At 36.8% G+C, this 17417-nt stretch overlaps 1 protein-coding gene, 1 non-coding gene and 1 pseudogene across 2 annotated transcripts; 1 reads left to right on the forward strand and 2 right to left on the reverse strand.

The window, feature by feature from the left end:
* Nucleotides 1-3687: 3687 nt before the first annotated feature.
* On the forward strand, nt 3688-8076 carry LOC131330837 (G2/mitotic-specific cyclin-2-like). Its single transcript, XM_058364573.1, has 12 exons — nt 3688-4020; nt 4357-4423; nt 4567-4702; nt 4821-4877; nt 4970-5018; nt 5106-5258; nt 5366-5488; nt 6023-6112; nt 6218-6439; nt 6699-6797; nt 6903-7081; nt 7684-8076. The coding sequence occupies exons 2-12, from the start codon at nt 4369-4371 to the stop codon at nt 7826-7828; spliced, it is 1308 nt and encodes a 435-aa protein (XP_058220556.1). The 5' UTR covers nt 3688-4020; nt 4357-4368; the 3' UTR covers nt 7829-8076.
* Nucleotides 8077-10667: 2591 nt separating this feature from the next.
* TRNAE-CUC (transfer RNA glutamic acid (anticodon CUC)) lies at nt 10668-10740 on the reverse strand. The gene has a single exon. It is a non-coding gene; the product is annotated as a tRNA-Glu (tRNA).
* Nucleotides 10741-11705: 965 nt separating this feature from the next.
* Nucleotides 11706-15012, reverse strand: LOC131330838 (small nuclear ribonucleoprotein SmD3b-like; annotated as a pseudogene).
* Nucleotides 15013-17417: the final 2405 nt, after the last annotated feature.

Consider the following 17417-nt stretch of genomic DNA (forward strand, 5'->3'; position numbering starts at 1 on the left):
ACTTGAAAGTATGACATCACATTTCTATTATTGTCTCTTCCAAACGTCAAAATCCAGTTCGAGATCAAGTTTTTGGCTCGTTTACTAAAACAAACAGAGCTTAAACTCAACAAAGCTCGGCTCAACTCGTTTACGGCCCTACTTTTTGGTTATGGGTCTTATCCAAAGGACCCTTGATATATGTTATTGTGAGGATTCCAAGTTAAACTCTTAATTAACAAAATGTAATGTCCTGCTATTTGCCTGATGTCAAAAGCTGAGTGATCGTCACATTTTTTTGACTATGATAACTCCAATGTGAAACTTTAGAGATGCTTTAATGACAAAAATTTGAAACCTAATAGTCAAAAGGAGAAATTGGTACTTTAATTGGAATTGAACTTGCCTATTATGGTGAGATTGTGTGGCCGAGATGAAATCTTGATCATTGATTATTGAACGGACGGCTCAGATCGATTACAGGATCCTCAAATGCGAAATTGTGTAATGATTACAAACATTTCAAAACTCAAAGATGACAACTAGAAGTGAGGAACACGATTAATGAAGAGTCTGGATAAAAGGTTAAAGGACCATAAACATGCACTTCTTTATTTTTTTAATTTTCTTTTTCCGTTGTTTTCTTGTATTTTCGGACTCTTTTATACCCTCGTACTTGGCTTTTAGTATGAATGCACTATGTTTATTCCTTAAAAAAAACACATGTAAGTTCAGATAAAAACCGTTTTAAAAGTGAGTTTCACAACGTTTGAAACTCACCCTACCGTGTAATTTTTCTTCCATTGGAATGAGAGTATTTGGACTCATTTAAGGTAAAAATACTACTATGGACACATGCCGCGGAGGACATACTTAGACACTGATGGTTTGGCGCTATCCCATGTGTGCGATTTCCACATGCATCATGTGATATCTACATGCATTGTTCGGTTTCGAACACATTTTTGTTTGGGTCTGTGCCTTTCCGTTTACGTCTGTATCATTATTCTAGCAAATGTGTTGGTCTTATCTTTAGAACCGTTCTATCCATACAAAGACTTTTTACACAGATATTGCACAGACTTTTTGTGGGGCCCACAAAATGATTTGAGCCGTTTATTAATTTTAAAATATTTTTTTTAAGTGACCTCGTAAAAAATCAGGTCAATCGAATACATGTAAGTGCTTGATCCAATTTTATAACTTTTCGTTCAGAATTCCGGATTAAAATTCTGAATGAAAAGTAGTAAGATTAGATCCAGCTTTTACCTATATCTGATTGAGCTAATTTTTTACAAGGTTCCTTAAAAAATATTTTAAAATTAATAAATGGCTTGGATCATTTTATGAAACCCCATAGTAGGCCCCACAAAAATTTGTACGATGTCTGTGTAAAAAGTCTCAGTGTCTGTTTTCGTTATCATGCCGGCCTGGCGGTGTGTAACAAATGTTCCAGAAATTGCAAATGTGCCAGGTAAGATCATTTGAGTAGAAGAAAATATTTCTCTCTCCTATGTCGGAAAAAGTTTTTTTTTTTTTTAAAGTGGAAAGATTGTATTGATAAACGGTACTTACAAAACGGAGATCATTACAAAGAATTTGGACAAAACCAAACTAATCGTCTAACAAATATAAAACAAATAAATTACAAGGTAATTGATGTCTTTCATCCTAATCCAGACATGACCTGACGCAATAGCGACACTTTTAAACTGTCTAACATCTAATTAGGAATCTTAAACGAGAAAAAGTGCAAAGTTAAAGACAAAAGACACCAAATACCCAGACGATCAGATGCACTCCACCCAATTAACGCACCAATGAACTCCCAAGAACTACAGATCTGTCAAGCCACCACGGGTTGTCTCGCCAAAGACATCGTGTAGGGATAGAACGTTGAACCACAAATATCGTTGTGAAGCAACCTCGATTGAGAGAACCCAATCTGTAGACAAAATCCGTCCAAAGACGAAACTAATAACTCTCATAGAACGAGAGACAAAACTCTTACAAATCAGACAACAAGTCGTAGATCTAAAGAGAAGGAAGGGGAAAAAAAAAAAACAAAGAAAGGGAGTCGGTAGTGCCATGGCCTCCCTCTCCCTCCGCCGCACACCGGCATGGAACCCACGGGGGGAAGGAGAAGGGAGAATATCGAGAAGTTGTGGTGGCTAGGGTTGAGAGAGAGAAGGAGAGAGATAGACCATTGAAAACCGTATCATTCTTATTCAATTGCAGAATCCGAGGCATTAATTACATTTCTTTCAAATATTTACTTGTTTAGCAACGAAGTTTAGTAGAAAAAAAAAAGTTGTAGTTGTGTAGCATGTAGCAGTAGTACACATGTAGATGTATATCCAGAATCTAAAGAGCCCTTTGGGCGAATTTGTGTTTTTTTTTTTTGGTACCTAAGACTCTTTTTCGAATATGATACAAGAAAAATTTAACTGCACGAGTAGGAGTGTAAAGATTGATATATGTGGAACAACCACGAATTTAAAGAACATCATCCTCTAATCTGTGTTGCTAGAAACATCATTCGCCGAGGCGTCGGGGACATTTGTTACCTTCACGACATATTTATTGAATCTTCTCCCCTTCAAGATTTGTCATGGAAAAAATTACCTGCCAAATTGCTTTCTCTCCTTGAAGTCCATTGTTGAGTGGCCTCCACAATTTAAAATAACCATTTATAGAAGAAAAGTAATAATTCCCATTACAAAGGTGAATTAATGAACAAACTGATTTCACAAAACTCCGCCATAAGATTTTTTTTATTTTTTTTATAACCGAATGTCTGGGTCAAATGTGCTCACCTCGACTAGTTCTAGGGTCCTGAAGCTAACGACCGGACATATATAACTGATAACCCCCAATGGTCCCAATATGTGAAATGTTTGACCTTCAAGGGAATGGAACATGCGACCCCATGGATGAACACTTATTGTTTTCCCATAACCAATTGGCCAAACCCCTTGAGGTTACCAGCATCAAAATAAAATCATAATTTTTATTTATTTTTCAATCGGTAGGCTTTATTCATTACGTTATGGTAGAAATATCCAAAGACACTTCCAATTGAGCCCAGATAGGAAAGTCTCCATTCCAAATAAGATCATAATTTCGCATGCAAAATATATAGTAACTCTACGGGTCAAATGAAATTTCTTTATGAGAGAAAAAAAGAAAAAAATAACCAGAAAAAAGAATTTCTTTATGTCTACAATCCAGTCTATGTGCTGCCGATCAAAAAAAAAAAAAAAACAGTCAATGTGCATGTAGTGGTGATTGCTATAGACCAATATAATAATTTTTATGAGAATGTAATATCACACTTTATTAATGAAATACTATCAACCCAACGTTCAATTAGTAAAACAATTCCATGCAAAATATAATTTCAAACAAATATTTCTAGCAATAAATATTCATTCGAAAAATATAACCAATTAAATATTCGGCCAGGATAAAGCGAGAGACCAATAAATATGAACGGGAGAAGTAGTAAAGAATCAAACTTAAAAACCATACTTTTAATACAACATGCCCCATTGCAGAGGCTGTCACTAGGCCTAGGGGGTGTATTAATGTGAAGAATCAAAAGAAAATTTTGAAAGTACATTGGGGTTTGATAACCGTTATTAAAACAACGCGACTTTTCAATCTTGATGATGATCGGACGGCTACGACTTACTAGCCGTTAGTTTTAAAAATTACTCGTGAGAAATAGGGCACATGTGCGGACATATATCCGATGTTTACGACTCAATCTCGCTCGTCCAGTTACTGATTTTCTTCTGGATTTTACTGATTTCTTGGTTTTGACTCAAGGGTCAAGACCTGGAGAAGAACCAGTGGTGGGAGAACGATTTATTTAGAGAGAGAGAGAGAGACTCAAGATCAAACACTCCATTGTACAATTTGATGGGGTTTTCTGATTAGTGATTATCCTCTCCTCTTTGCGATCACCGAAAAAGGATTGGGTTTTGGCTTGAATGATTGATATCGATACGGTTTTTTCGAGGGATTCTTGATTATTAGGTTGGGTTTTCCGATTTTAAGATCTGGGATTTCTTTGTCGATCCTTATTGCTGATTGCTCCCTTCTTATCTGACTGAAATTCGATGTATTTTTAAAAAATATATATGTGTTTGCCCGATTGGTTGATTTGTTTTTTTGAATTTTATGATCTGGGTTTGTTTGTGGATCCATATTTGCGATCGCTCCCTTTTATTTCCGTGGAATTTGATGTGTTTTTCAATGAATTTTTTTCTTTTTCCCGATGGGTTTTCGATTTTCTTTGGGTTTCTTCAAGCATCCTATTAGAATTTATTTGGATTTCTTTTACCGAAGATAAGTTCTTTTCCTTTTTTGTAGCTGTTGGTCAAAATGGTTGGGTCAGATGAGAATCATCCGGGTGTAATCAGGCCCTCCAATGTTGTAGGTAATTTGAAATTTGAACCGATTATCAGTTTGTCTTCCCTCTGGCGTCTGTATTGAGATGACTCATTGATTACAAATATCTAGAAAATAAAGTTTTGAAACCCCAACCTTAACAAATGGAACCTTTCTGATCAATCATTATAGGGGGATTACACCCCGGAGTTGGAAAAATCGGAGCCGGAATGGGGCAAACCCGGAGAGCTTTAAGTACGATTAACCGCAACATCATTGGAGCTCCTCCTCACCCTTGTGCAGTTCACAAGAGAGGGGCATTGTCTGAGTAATTTCTTAAACCCTTCCTTAGCTTTTGATGGTTCAAATCTTGTGTTTGATGGAACATCAAGAATCCTCTTCTTTAAGTACGCCCCCTTCTGACATTCATCATATTTTCAATTCAGAAACAATGGAATCTCAACTAAGAACCAACCCATCCCGGCACATCGACCAGTTACTAGGTCAGTAACTATCCCTGATTGATGTCTTTGGTTCCTAAATTTCACTAGTTTTACGATATCATTGATCTACTTGGTTCTTGCTGTTTCTATAGGAAGTTTGCTGCACAAATGGCTAGTAAACAGAAGCCACGAATACCTGAGGTACTTTCAATCTGAGAACTTAAATAGTTGTTTCATTGGAGTACAAATGGGTTTGTGTTAATCATAAACCATGGTACTTGTCAATAGGAAACAAAGAAACTGGTCCAATCAGTTCCAGTTCCGGCTGAATCAGAAGATTGCGCCATCATAGATGTGGATGATTATAAGGCAGCCAGTGCCTTCCCTGTGCCAATGTTTGTGCAGCACACTGAGGCATTGCTAGATGAAATAGATCGGATGGTATTTGAAATTTCTTCAACTAGCAATATTTAAAACCATATGGTAAAGATGGTAGTATTTATTTTTTCCCTCCATGGTGGCATCACTTGTCGTTTTGTTTTTGGTAGGAGGTTGAAATGGAAGACACAAGTGAAGAACCAGTTGTTGACATAGACAGCAATGATAAGAAGAATCCGCTAGCTGTTGTTGAGTACATAGATGATATATACTCATACTACAAGAAAGTAGAGGTGGTATATAATTTCCACTACACCTGCTTCCTTCATCACTGGACTTGAACTGATACTTATCGTTGAACTAGATAGATTTGTTGTCTCATTGCATTTGATCATAATTTGGACTCATCCTAATTTGGTTTTCACACAAAAGTTGATGTTTTACTCATTCTGTTTAGATGATCACTTTGGCTAAGAGTACGATCATTGAGACACAGACTTAGGATCACTAATCAAACTATATGATCATCTGAGCATTGAGACACAGACTTATAGGATCATCTATTTGTTGTTTCTTTTAATGTTTGTGTTTTAACAGAATTCAGTTCCTAAGACTTATTTGTTAAAAGTTTTAAACAGTAAAATCTCTATTCATGCTAAGTTGCTAACCATAGTTTTCATGGTTTGCTTTGGCTTATTTACATTCTTCTGGAATTTAGGCTCTTACTTACCTTAAAAATCTGCCAATGTTTCATATAGCTGGACTTTATATACTGAACAATACATTTTTCAAAGAAAAAAAACTGAACAATGAGTTCGTTAATGCAGAGTTCTAGCTGTGTATCACCAAACTATATGGCACAACAATTTGATCTTAATGAAAGGATGAGAGGCATTTTGATTGACTGGCTCATTGAGGTATGTTAAATTCTGTATTAATTAGTTTAATGGCTTCAGTAATGGCTAGTATATGGTACATTCAATCTGACTCTGTGTCTAAAATCACTTCGGTCAAATGAGCAGGTTCACTATAAGTTCGAGCTAATGGAGGAGACCTTATATCTGACTGTGAATCTTATTGATAGATTCTTAGCAATCCAACCTGTAGTGAGGAAGAAGCTCCAGCTTGTTGGAGTAACGGCAATGCTTCTCGCTTGCAAATATGAGGAAGTTTCTGTTCCTGTTGTAGAGGATCTCATTCTGATATCTGACAAGGCTTACAGCCGAAAGGATGTGCTTGATATGGTAGGTTTTCTGGCTACAACGCAATCTCCATCGTAGTTTACCTACCAAACCTGAGTACTTTGTTAATTTGTGTTTCGGAAACACTGCTTTCGGTTTCACATTTTCAATTGCCGGAATATAAACTCATTGATCTCTTGGTTTGAAAGTGCGACTGAAGTCATGTCACGGAAACTCGTTGATGTCGCCCTGAAAGTCAGTTATTATTTTCACTTTCATATGATTAAATTTACATGTGTGACGTATTTTCTATTGGCTGCAGGAGAAATTGATGGTGAACACATTACAGTTTAATATGTCAGTTCCAACTCCAAATGTGTTTATGAGGAGGTTCCTCAAAGCTGCAGAATCTGATAAAAAGGTTTGTATTGGTAATGTAGGACTGTTCGATACTAATATTCGCTAATTGTATTCTTTGGAAAAGGATGATCCTGATAGAACTTTTTTTGAAATGACCTTAAACCAGCTGGAGCTTCTGTCTTTCTTCATAATTGAGCTGTGCTTGGTTGAGTATGAAATGCTCAAGTTCCCACCGTCTCTACTAGCTGCCGCAGCAGTCTTCACTGCTCAGTCTGCTCTCTGTGGGTACAAGAAATGGAGTATGACCAGTGAGAGGCATACTAACTACTCTGAAGATCACCTCATGTATGTTCTCTCTGCCTGCTCAAAAAAATATATTTACTCTTTTTCTGCATTTCTTTATGTTCGAGTAGTGTTCAAACTTTTGCCAAATTCAAGCAGTTTGTTAAGTTGCATATCAAACCCAAGTTGTTCTTTGGAGTTGAGTTAGGAAATGCGTTGTTTCCAAAACACGTCTTTAATCACTGGTTTTTATGGGAAAACTTTGCATTATGGAAACAAGAATAACTCCGAAAATAAGTTAAAGATGACTTAACAAAAGCAGTGTGCAAAATACAAGTGTTTTTTAACTTGCTTACCCGAACCCAAGTCTTTTTGGATGATTTTTTTTAGTTAAGGCTGAAACTCATTGATTTAGTGTTTTGAAAGTTTGACTTCACATACGAAGTTGTGTCATGGAAACAAGACCTCATGAAACAACCCTTAATTGGAGGAGGATAAGAGAGAAACCAATCTGAATTGATTCTTAATATGAGAATATTTCATTGTATGAAAAAACCATCTCGTTCGTAAAACACACAAATTCATCTGAATTGATGCTTCTGGCTGACGTGGTATACTGTATATTTCACAGTCTGATATGATTCTGCTCCCTTTGGTTTCTATAGGGAATGCTCAAGGTTGATGGTTACTTTCCATCAGAAGGCAGGCAACGGAAAACTCACGGGCGTGCACCGAAAGTATAACACTTCGAAATATGGTTATGCTGCAAAATCAGAACCGGCTCACTTCCTGTTGGAGGATAAATCCTAGTGCAGAGAAGAACCAATTGAAACAGTAACTAAGTATAACAGCGGGGTTGGGGGGATGCAATTGTGCAACATAAGTTGCCCCGGGGTACTATTGTTGAAATTCATTGCAAGTGACTTTTTTTATTTGATGTTCTTTCTGAACATACTGGAAGGATGAGTTTCTCTTTAGACTTTTGTAATTTGTTGAGTTCTACTAGAACTATTTCCAGATTTTTTTTCCCTGTGAATGATAAAACCTGTAGTTCGTTTATTGCATGTGTTCTCAAGTCTTGATTGAACTTGACTTGGCAGTGTTTTGTCCCGGCTGCAGCAGAAGCTGCTTCAGCAAAAGCAAATCTCTACTAGTGAAAGGGTGACTATACGTTAGCAGATGATTTTTTTTTTTCCCTTTGGAGACGATGAACATGAAAAGTTCTGTATCTGCTGAACCTTCACACAAACCCACATATATCCCTTTTGCCTGTGAGCAACCCTCACCTCTTGCCGGGGATACCTTTGATACAAAGACGCATTCAAAGTTGGAAACTTAACTCATAAAGTCCCTAATAACTTTCTGATCCCTTTTGCCAAACCTATAGCATTACATCAGCTATAGGCTTGCAATACCAAACCTAATTCCAAACTATCGGTGCAAATGTCAACATTCCTGATCCCTTTTGCCCTTCCCCATCTAAGAGCATGCAGCCAGCAATAGCCTCCAACTTGGTTGACGAATCCACAAAAACACAAGTAAATTGTATAGAAATCTGTAGTGAGGTCACTACACTCGGTGGAAGGCCGGGTCAGGACCCATAATTCTGTATGGCCTGGTCAGGAAGGACACTGAACTTCTAGGTTCTGCCACACACGGCTGGGCACTATCCATGCTCGGGTAAGCAATTTCTGTAGTAGTTAATCCGTGTAGGGAGCTGGCGTACCTCCTGAGGTTCGGCCAAAGCCATGAGGCTCCTCATCAATCCATACCAGCTCGCCCACATGTGGTTAAACTGCCTTATCTAGATACGCCAGTTGTGACATCATCCGAAGCGGTTATCGCACGAGTTGAGCATGTGCCTTATCTGCTAATTCTGTATGGCCTGGTCAGGAAGGACACTGAACTTCTAGGTTCTGCCACACGCGGCTGGGCACTATCCATGCTCGGGTAAGCAATTTCTGTAGTAATTAATCCGTGTAGGGAGCTGGCGTACCTCCTGAGGTTCGGCCAAAGCCATGAGGCTCCTCATCAATCCATACCAGCTCGCCCACATGTGGTTAAACTGCCTTATCTAGATACGCCGGTTGTGACATCATCCGAAGCGGTTATCGCACGAGTTGAGCATGTGAGCATATGGAGATAACCGCCTTATCTGCTACTTCATGAGTGACGTCAGCTGAAGGGTGTACTCGCAATGATTTTATAAAGAACATCAGACAAACTAATCAGCCGGAAGTCATTAACAGACATCGGATTCATTGTTTTCAGGATGAGGGTAATATGCATCAATTAATTTCGCGTAACACCACACCCGAGTGCAATAAAGAGAGCACAAGCTTTATTATTGAAACTTTTGTGAGATATAGAATCTTGGGAAACAATTGATGGTTCAAATCGTTCAGTTGATTGGATAAAATAAAACTGCAAAAAGGGGATAGAGTTGCAGCATTGTTGGCATGATATGCCTCTGGAATGTAGAATCCCTTGCACTTTTTGCCCAATTAAGAAAAGGGAAATTTTTATAAATGGCCCCTCTAGTTTGCATGAATTTTCATTTTCGTCCCTCTAGTATCAATTGTGTTACTTTTAGTCCTATAATTTGCATTTTGTCTCAATTTCGTCCCTCTCGCTTACGGCGTTAATGAAACAAACGGAATTGGAGGACAAAATTGTCATTTCTCCTCACAGAGGGACTAAATTGAGATTTCATGCAAACTAGAGGGACTATTTCTATAATTTTGTTTTTTACTTTTGTTTTTGTAAATAAATTTAAAATACATCATATATAATATATTTCTCATCTCATTTTATATTGAATAATAAAAAATATGTTGAAATTTTTTAAAATTTTTATTATATACATCACAAAAAATATGAGAAAATTCGAAAAACAACCTTTATATTAATTGTCTTGGTCTTGTATTTTTTTTTCAATTGAATTTTCACTATCGTTATTTTTTTTTATCACATGATTAAAAAGAAAAAGTTGTTCAGTAGTATTTAGAAATCTTGTAATTGTGTTTAATTAAGCAATAAAACACTATTAAATATTAAGAGATCAAATACATTAAAATATGGGTATAAGTGTATTTATTTTGGGACTTACTCATAAGATCAATCATATAACAAATAAACACGGATTTTAAACATTTTTTTATTGGGTGAAAAAATAAGAAGATTATAAGAACATGATACAAAGACATTAGCTAAGGGGTTGATTTGTGCATTTTCTAATATTTTTGTAATGTGTAATGAAATATAAATTTTTCAATATAATTTGATTACCCAATAAAAAATAATTCTGTTGTCAAATACATTACTTATGGTCTTTTTTTATTTTATTTGAAAAAAACGAAAGTAAAATGTAAAATTTTAAAAATAATCCCTCTGGTTTGCATAAAATTTCAATTTGGTCCCTCTGTGAGAGAAAATGACAATTTTGCCCTTCAATTCCGTTTGTTTCATGGACGGCGTCAGGGAGAAGGACGAAATTGAGATGGAATGAAAATTATAGGGTTAAAATTGATACAATTAATAGTAGAGGGACGAAAATGAGAACTCGTACAAACTAGAGGGACCATTTTTAAAATTTTCCCTTAAGAAAACCAAACAAAGCCTTAAGAAAGTTGCACAAAATGAAAAAGGATTCCGTTGCCGGGACTTGAACCCGGGTCTCTCGGGTGAGAGCCGAGTATCCTAACCAACTAGACTACAACGGATTTTGAATTTGGATCTCATTGTTTATTATTAAAAACAATATTAAGAATGGGACATTTGCACTCAATCAATCACGACCTATTGTCATCATATGACCCACCAATTATGGTGAATTCATGCTCTCTCTTTTTTGTATTCGTTATTTTTCGTGTAAAACTTACTCTTGATAACTTTTCTTGAGCTTTTCGTCGTAGTTTTAATTGTTCCTTTTAATGAAAGGAATTGAAAATGTATAAAATGTGAACCAAAATTGAAAAAAAAAATCATATAAGACGACACTATGACCAAAATAAAATGGTGGTTTGATATTTTTTCGTTTTTAGTGAACATTTTTTTTTGCTTTTGGTTGTAATTTTTTACTTATTAAACTCCTCTCGTCGAGACAGATGATTAATCCAAAAAATAAAATGCGAATTTAACAAAAATTCATTAAAAAACAACTAAAATACCGGAACGAAAAATACCAAAAATAATAGGTTGAACTCACCCTTAATGTGGCGAAGTGTGCCAACCCAAGAAAATTATGTTGTGTCAATTCAGGCTTCCTATGGCAATTTTCTTAAAATCGAGTATCAAAAGATAAAATCTTATTGATTCGAAAGTGAACTCCGTGATTTGTCAAGATGCGCATTAAGTTACACCAATTCTTGTTTGCTTAAATTTGATGGATCCCAAGGGACAGTTGATTCGTTAAGATAAAACTCTGGATTTTACACTTTGGTTAAATGGTCGTGTTAACCACATACGAACTCGAAAATCTTACATTGTTCGCTCTTCTTGCAAATTTTCACTTCACAGAAATGAAAGCAGATGTTAAATTGGACTTAAATCTTTTTTCTAGTCTGTCTGATTCACGTCGCACCAACACTCGTGAGATTTGGTGCATTTGAGGGAGAGCAGAGCATTGCATTTGAGGGAGAGCATGAAATTAATGACCAAAAGCACTCATACTGTTAGAAGGTGAGAATGACACAAAACAAATTATCTATTAACATCAGTTCAAAGATCCACATACATATAAAATCAGGCAGTAGAAGCCATCCCAAATGCATACATCATGAGTGACTGGGGCAATCACCTAGCTAACGGGAAGCTCTGCAAAAGACTAGTTGTCCTTTTCCACCAACTTCTAGGTTACAAAAAAAGTTGGATCCAAATACATCGCTTGGAAACAGTAACCTAGGAACATGGTAAAATTTAGAGCAGAGACGATGAGACCAAGGACGGATCACCTCCTTATAGAAGGCGGAACACCCCTACCAGGTGGAGCTCCACGACCAGCAGCCTGAGCCTGTGCAGTAAAATAAGTTAATCAGGTGACAGTCATTAAGGGAGGTCAAACAACCAGTTAAGTTTGTAGTTCAATCATCTCGTGATTCAAGTACAGCTTCCTCAGACATTCTTTTAGATGAATGACTTGAAACCCAGACACATGCCTTAAAACTCATGTTTCTTGTCTGAATAATATATAGAGAACTTCAGACTTCCTAAAAATTTGACTATTAAGACATATTTTATGGTGTTAACAAACCATATCACATTTATGAAGGAGATGGATAACTCACTCTGGCACGCATTGCAACAGCACGACCCCGGCCAACTCCAATTGACGAGCCCTTACCCTTGACAAAGCCACACCAAACAAATCAGAAAACAAATAATGAATCTGAAAGGGGAAACACGAAAACATCTATGGAGTAGTTACCTTGATTCTAGACTCCAAACGCTTGAACATAGGAGCATTTTTAAGCATGTCTGGAATCACCATAAACCTGAATGGATTTCACATTACCTTAAAACAAATCTACGGCCAAAAGAATTTTAATTAACGAAAATCCTATATGTACCGACCAAAAATGTAGGGAAATCGTACCGATGGCCGCGCACGGCCGTCTCTGGCCACTGGACAGCCGATCCGAGCCGTCCAAAAATTTAAAAAAAAAAAACCGAGGGGCCCAACGCGGGAATCAACGGCATCCGATGTGTGTAGGGTGCTTGATCTAAACACCCTATTTTTCGTGTATGATGGCCGCGCGCGGCCGTCGGTATGGAATGGTCGGTGCAAATAGCACCACCCTTTAATTAAATAACCTAGTTCAAAGGATCCAGGTATTAACAAAAAAAAAATTTAAAATAACTCATGTAAGTTGAATAAAGTACCTGACTTTGCTGCCTCAGATGAAAACATGCTCAAGCTGCGAGACCTTCCCATCCTACAAAGAATCAATCATTTAAGTCAGCACAAAAAAGAACGGTTACTTGGAAGAGTAGGTTTCCCTGTCCTAGCGAACTTAAACACATCAGCTAATCTCTTGGGGACCAATCCCTCCAATCACTAGTGCGTGGCCATTTAAAGTTGGAATGAAGACCCGCATGGACTGGCCCTATAGGAGTTGATAGCATCTAAGAAGGCATGCCTTCACCAGGCCAACACCTAAGTTTAATTTTCCATAATCTTAACAAACCAAAGAACAGATTCCTACATTTTCCACTCATGTTATTTCACATATGCTATTAGAATTCCCTGTTTTCTTAGGTCACAAACAAATTCAAATGTGTAATTCCATCTTAAATCGATCCTCTACAAGTCTGACTACAACTAATCATAGCCCAGAGCATGGAATTAAGTAGTACTTAATTGAGATATCGACAGGCAAACTCTTCGATACAAACTGCATTGAAGGAGTCAAATCTATCTAGAAATGCCTATTCATCAAAGATCAAATAAAACTATTCACTGAGAATATAAGCATAAGGTCTTAGCTGATGATTACACTATATATTCTTCGTTGTTTCTTTTAAAAGTGAAATTTGAAGTCGCTCAACATGTTCAGTTCTTCAAAGCTTATGTGCATTTCCAATTTTGCTTCCACTATTGAAACATTAAGAACACATAGTGGTGAAGGATTTCTTGATCAAGTGATGTCTTCCTTTCTTTCTCCTTGTTTTGGGATTATTCATGAAGCCACTTGTCCTCGTACGCTAGAGCAGAATGGAGTGACCGAAAGAAAACATGCTCGTCTCATTGGAGCTACTACTACTCTGTTGTAACAAGCATGTTTACCTAGAGAAAAAATGCTCATCTCGCACTTCCATTTTTTATAATAAAAAAAAAATTATTTTGAAGACTACCTTTGTTTACGTACATTCTTTGTGTTTGATTGTTTTAGGTCAACAGTTCAAAAATAAAAGAAAGATACAAGTAATAGATTTTCGACACTTTGTGAGGTTCCAAGACATAATGGAAGTACATAGGAGGTACTTAGAAGTCGAGAAATTGAAAATTAGATTGGAGGAAATACAATTTACCCTTTTTTTTGTTTTTTGTTTTTGGGACGGGGGGGGGGGGGGGGGGGGGGGGGTGGGGGGGGGTGTGGGGGGGTTGGGGGGGATTTGGTTTATGAGCAATGGATATAAGGAACAATCTCCTCCAGCGTCACTGTGGGATAGGGAGGGAATGGGTTAAGTAGTACTTAATTGACATATCGATAGGCGAACTCCTCTTTTAACTAGAAGCACTCGAGACAAACGGCATTGAAGGAGTCAAATCTATCTTAAAATGCCTATTCATCAAAGATCAAATGAAACTATTCACTGAGAATACGTACGCAAGGATCTTCACTTCAGAAGCTACAAATAAATTCTAATGAGCACAACCCAACTGGAAAAAACGAGTGGTGCTATTTGCACCGATAGGATTCCTACCGACCGTATACCGACGGCCGCGTGCGGCTGTCTCCGGCCACCGGACGGCCGATCTGAGCCGGCCACCGGATTGGCCGTCCGGTGGCCGGAGACGGTCGGTACGGTTTTCCTACACTTTGGTCGGTACACATAGGATTTCCGGGAAAAAACAGCCTTCAAGAGCTAGTTTCGTTTAATTTCACTGCATATTACGTAATCAATGACTTCTGATAAGGACAAGTGTAGGCCGAACGATCTGAGAAATCATAGTTAATCAACGAAAACTAATAAAAATAGAAGTGGGGTCACTGTGATTAGAAGGATGTGTTATTACCTTAGCCGTGAAAGTGATACTCTCGAGTTGGCAATTCCAGTTGTCTTCGCATTCGACCATGCTTCCTCTGTAGAGCTCTCCACTCTTCAGTTCCACCGATACAACGTGACCGCACGCCTCGTGTAGAAGCTTCACCGGTATTCCCAAGCTCCTGCTCATGACTATGGCTTCGCTTCACTCTCTCTCTCTCTCTCTCGTCCCCTGTAAAACCCTAACCTTCACTGGACTATCGAATGGGAGTCGCGTTTACCTCGATGTGTTTGGCCCCGTGCGTTCGGCCCGTTCCGCTTTTTTTTAAAATCTTTTTTTTCAAAATAAAATTAATTTTAAATTCAAAAATAATATATTTACGCAAATAATTTTTTTATCAATATAAATCTTATTTAATGAATTTTATTGAAATATTTTAAATGGTACAAAAAAAAATCAAAAATTTATTTTTTATTTTCGTTATATTGAATTTGAAATTATCATTTTTTTGAAAAAGAAGACTTTAAAAGCACGGTCTTTCGCTTGTTGACGTTCGTCTCCTTCTTAGTTGTACAAATATTATGCCGAAATGGGATGTGAAATCAAGTTTATTGACTTTGATTGATTGATTAATTAGCTTTATGTTGATGTTTGTCGAATGACATTGCGGTTTTGCAGCTGAATGAATGCTTTGAACAATGAGATGGGATGGTTGAGGGAGGAGACAAAACTGTTGTGTGAACTCCGATGTTCTTTACCGTGATTTTATCTTTTGCATAAGTTTCACTAACCTTCCCAACTTTGCCTTGGTTTGAGACCCTTTGAGTGTTGAAAATTGCAATGTCGTCCTATAGATTTTAGGTTAGAGCACAAGTGGTACCTTCTGTTAGTTGAACGTTAAGTTAACTAACATATTTTGCTAACATCATGTTTTATTTTTTCTATATTCCCATTATAAAACTTTAATCATCTTTTTCACATTACATGTCTTCTCAGCCCTATCACCATTTTACTCCACCACCCATCTTCCATTTTGCCATCGCCCCTACTCCACCATTCCCATCATCGTTTGGAATTTTAAATCTTAAAGTGAATTAAAACTTTGACTTAGCAAGACCTTTGTTGAAGAAAGAAAAACCTTGTTTTGAAGATGGTAGAATTATGTCAAGTTGGGTCGATTAAAATTTCAAACTCCTATATTAGCCACTTTCAAGTGTTAAGGGAGTGTTTCAAAGGTGTAAGATTGACTAAAATAACAACTTGGAACAAGACAAATACAAGAGTGATAGCAAGTTAAATAAATACATGTTTTAAACAAATATATTTATTTTAGGACAACCAACATATCTCACAAATAATTTTCTAATATTTCTCAAACCAATCAATTGGTGGGAAAAAAAAAACTAAATAATATCATCAAAAATTTGTTTTTTCATTAAAAACGCATATTTTTAAAAAGGAGTTAAATCTTTTTCGGTCCTTCAACTGGATTGGAAAGTCCAGTTTTAGGCTATTTATGAGGTCTTCTTGGGCCCATCTCCATGATCAAAATCACCCAAAAAAGTCCATTATTCTTTGGATATTTGTTGAAAGTTTAAGGTGATTGAGTGTAGAATTTTATAATTTCCGGAATAGTTTAGAAAAATATTATGCAGTTTAGGGGCAAGATGTATTAAGTCTGGGTTTTTCTTTGAAGAAATTAAATAGGCATCCTATTTGGAGGACTTATTTAGGTGCTCATCCTAGTAGTTTTGAATACTTATGTTGTCATCCTCAATATGCTTTATGGCTCCAATATACCCCTAGTTATATATTAATATAAATATTATATATATTATATTTTGATTATCTCCAATTATTTAAGTTCCACTTTTGAAAGATTCAAATGGACTTTTAAACATTCTCACCATGCTATCCCACCCAACATTCCCTCCCCGCGGTAAAAAAAATTAAACTACTGTAAACCGATATCATGATGAAGTTGTGAAATACAAACAAGCATACCGAAATCATGACAATTGAGAATCAAACTACAACAATCATTTCATGACAATTTTTTGCAAATTCACCATGTTTTATCATGACACATTTCGTCACAAAATTACTCAACACACACATTAAAATCAAATTGACAATACTTATAATAAATTTTTTTACAAGTTACCATGAAATTGAAGCTAATATTATTATACAAGATATAAATCTGCAACAAACATGACAAATAAGTTAAAAACATGATAAAATGGGTCACAAATTTGCAAACATGATAGCACAAATGCAAATAATGAAGAAGGTGAGTGAAACGAACGACCTGGACATAAGGACGTGCACCAAATACTAGTAAGTTGAAACATTTTTCAAGCAAAACTTGACAAATTGCCACATGGTTTCAGATATGGAAAAACCCATTGAGGACAAGAACCAATAGAGAGTCAAACTTCGCCGTTCATCGACTCAACGTTTAACACTCATTTATTGGGGGGAAAAAATGTACGACACGCATGGTTCAGATCTAGAAAAAATCCCAAGTGCCAATCACCACGTGAATCTCATCCACCATCTCAGCCCATTGTCCGCCGTCGTCGAAGCTGATCACTTGAATTTGGAGGTCAGCGGTGGTTTCCTTTTGGATTTTTTCGTCGCGGAAAGAACTACGTACAATTGAAAACGGAGCTCGCCGTTTTCGGTTTC

This window comes from Rhododendron vialii, chromosome 6a, assembly GCF_030253575.1.
Source record: "Rhododendron vialii isolate Sample 1 chromosome 6a, ASM3025357v1".
Classification (NCBI taxonomy): domain Eukaryota; kingdom Viridiplantae; phylum Streptophyta; class Magnoliopsida; order Ericales; family Ericaceae; genus Rhododendron; species Rhododendron vialii.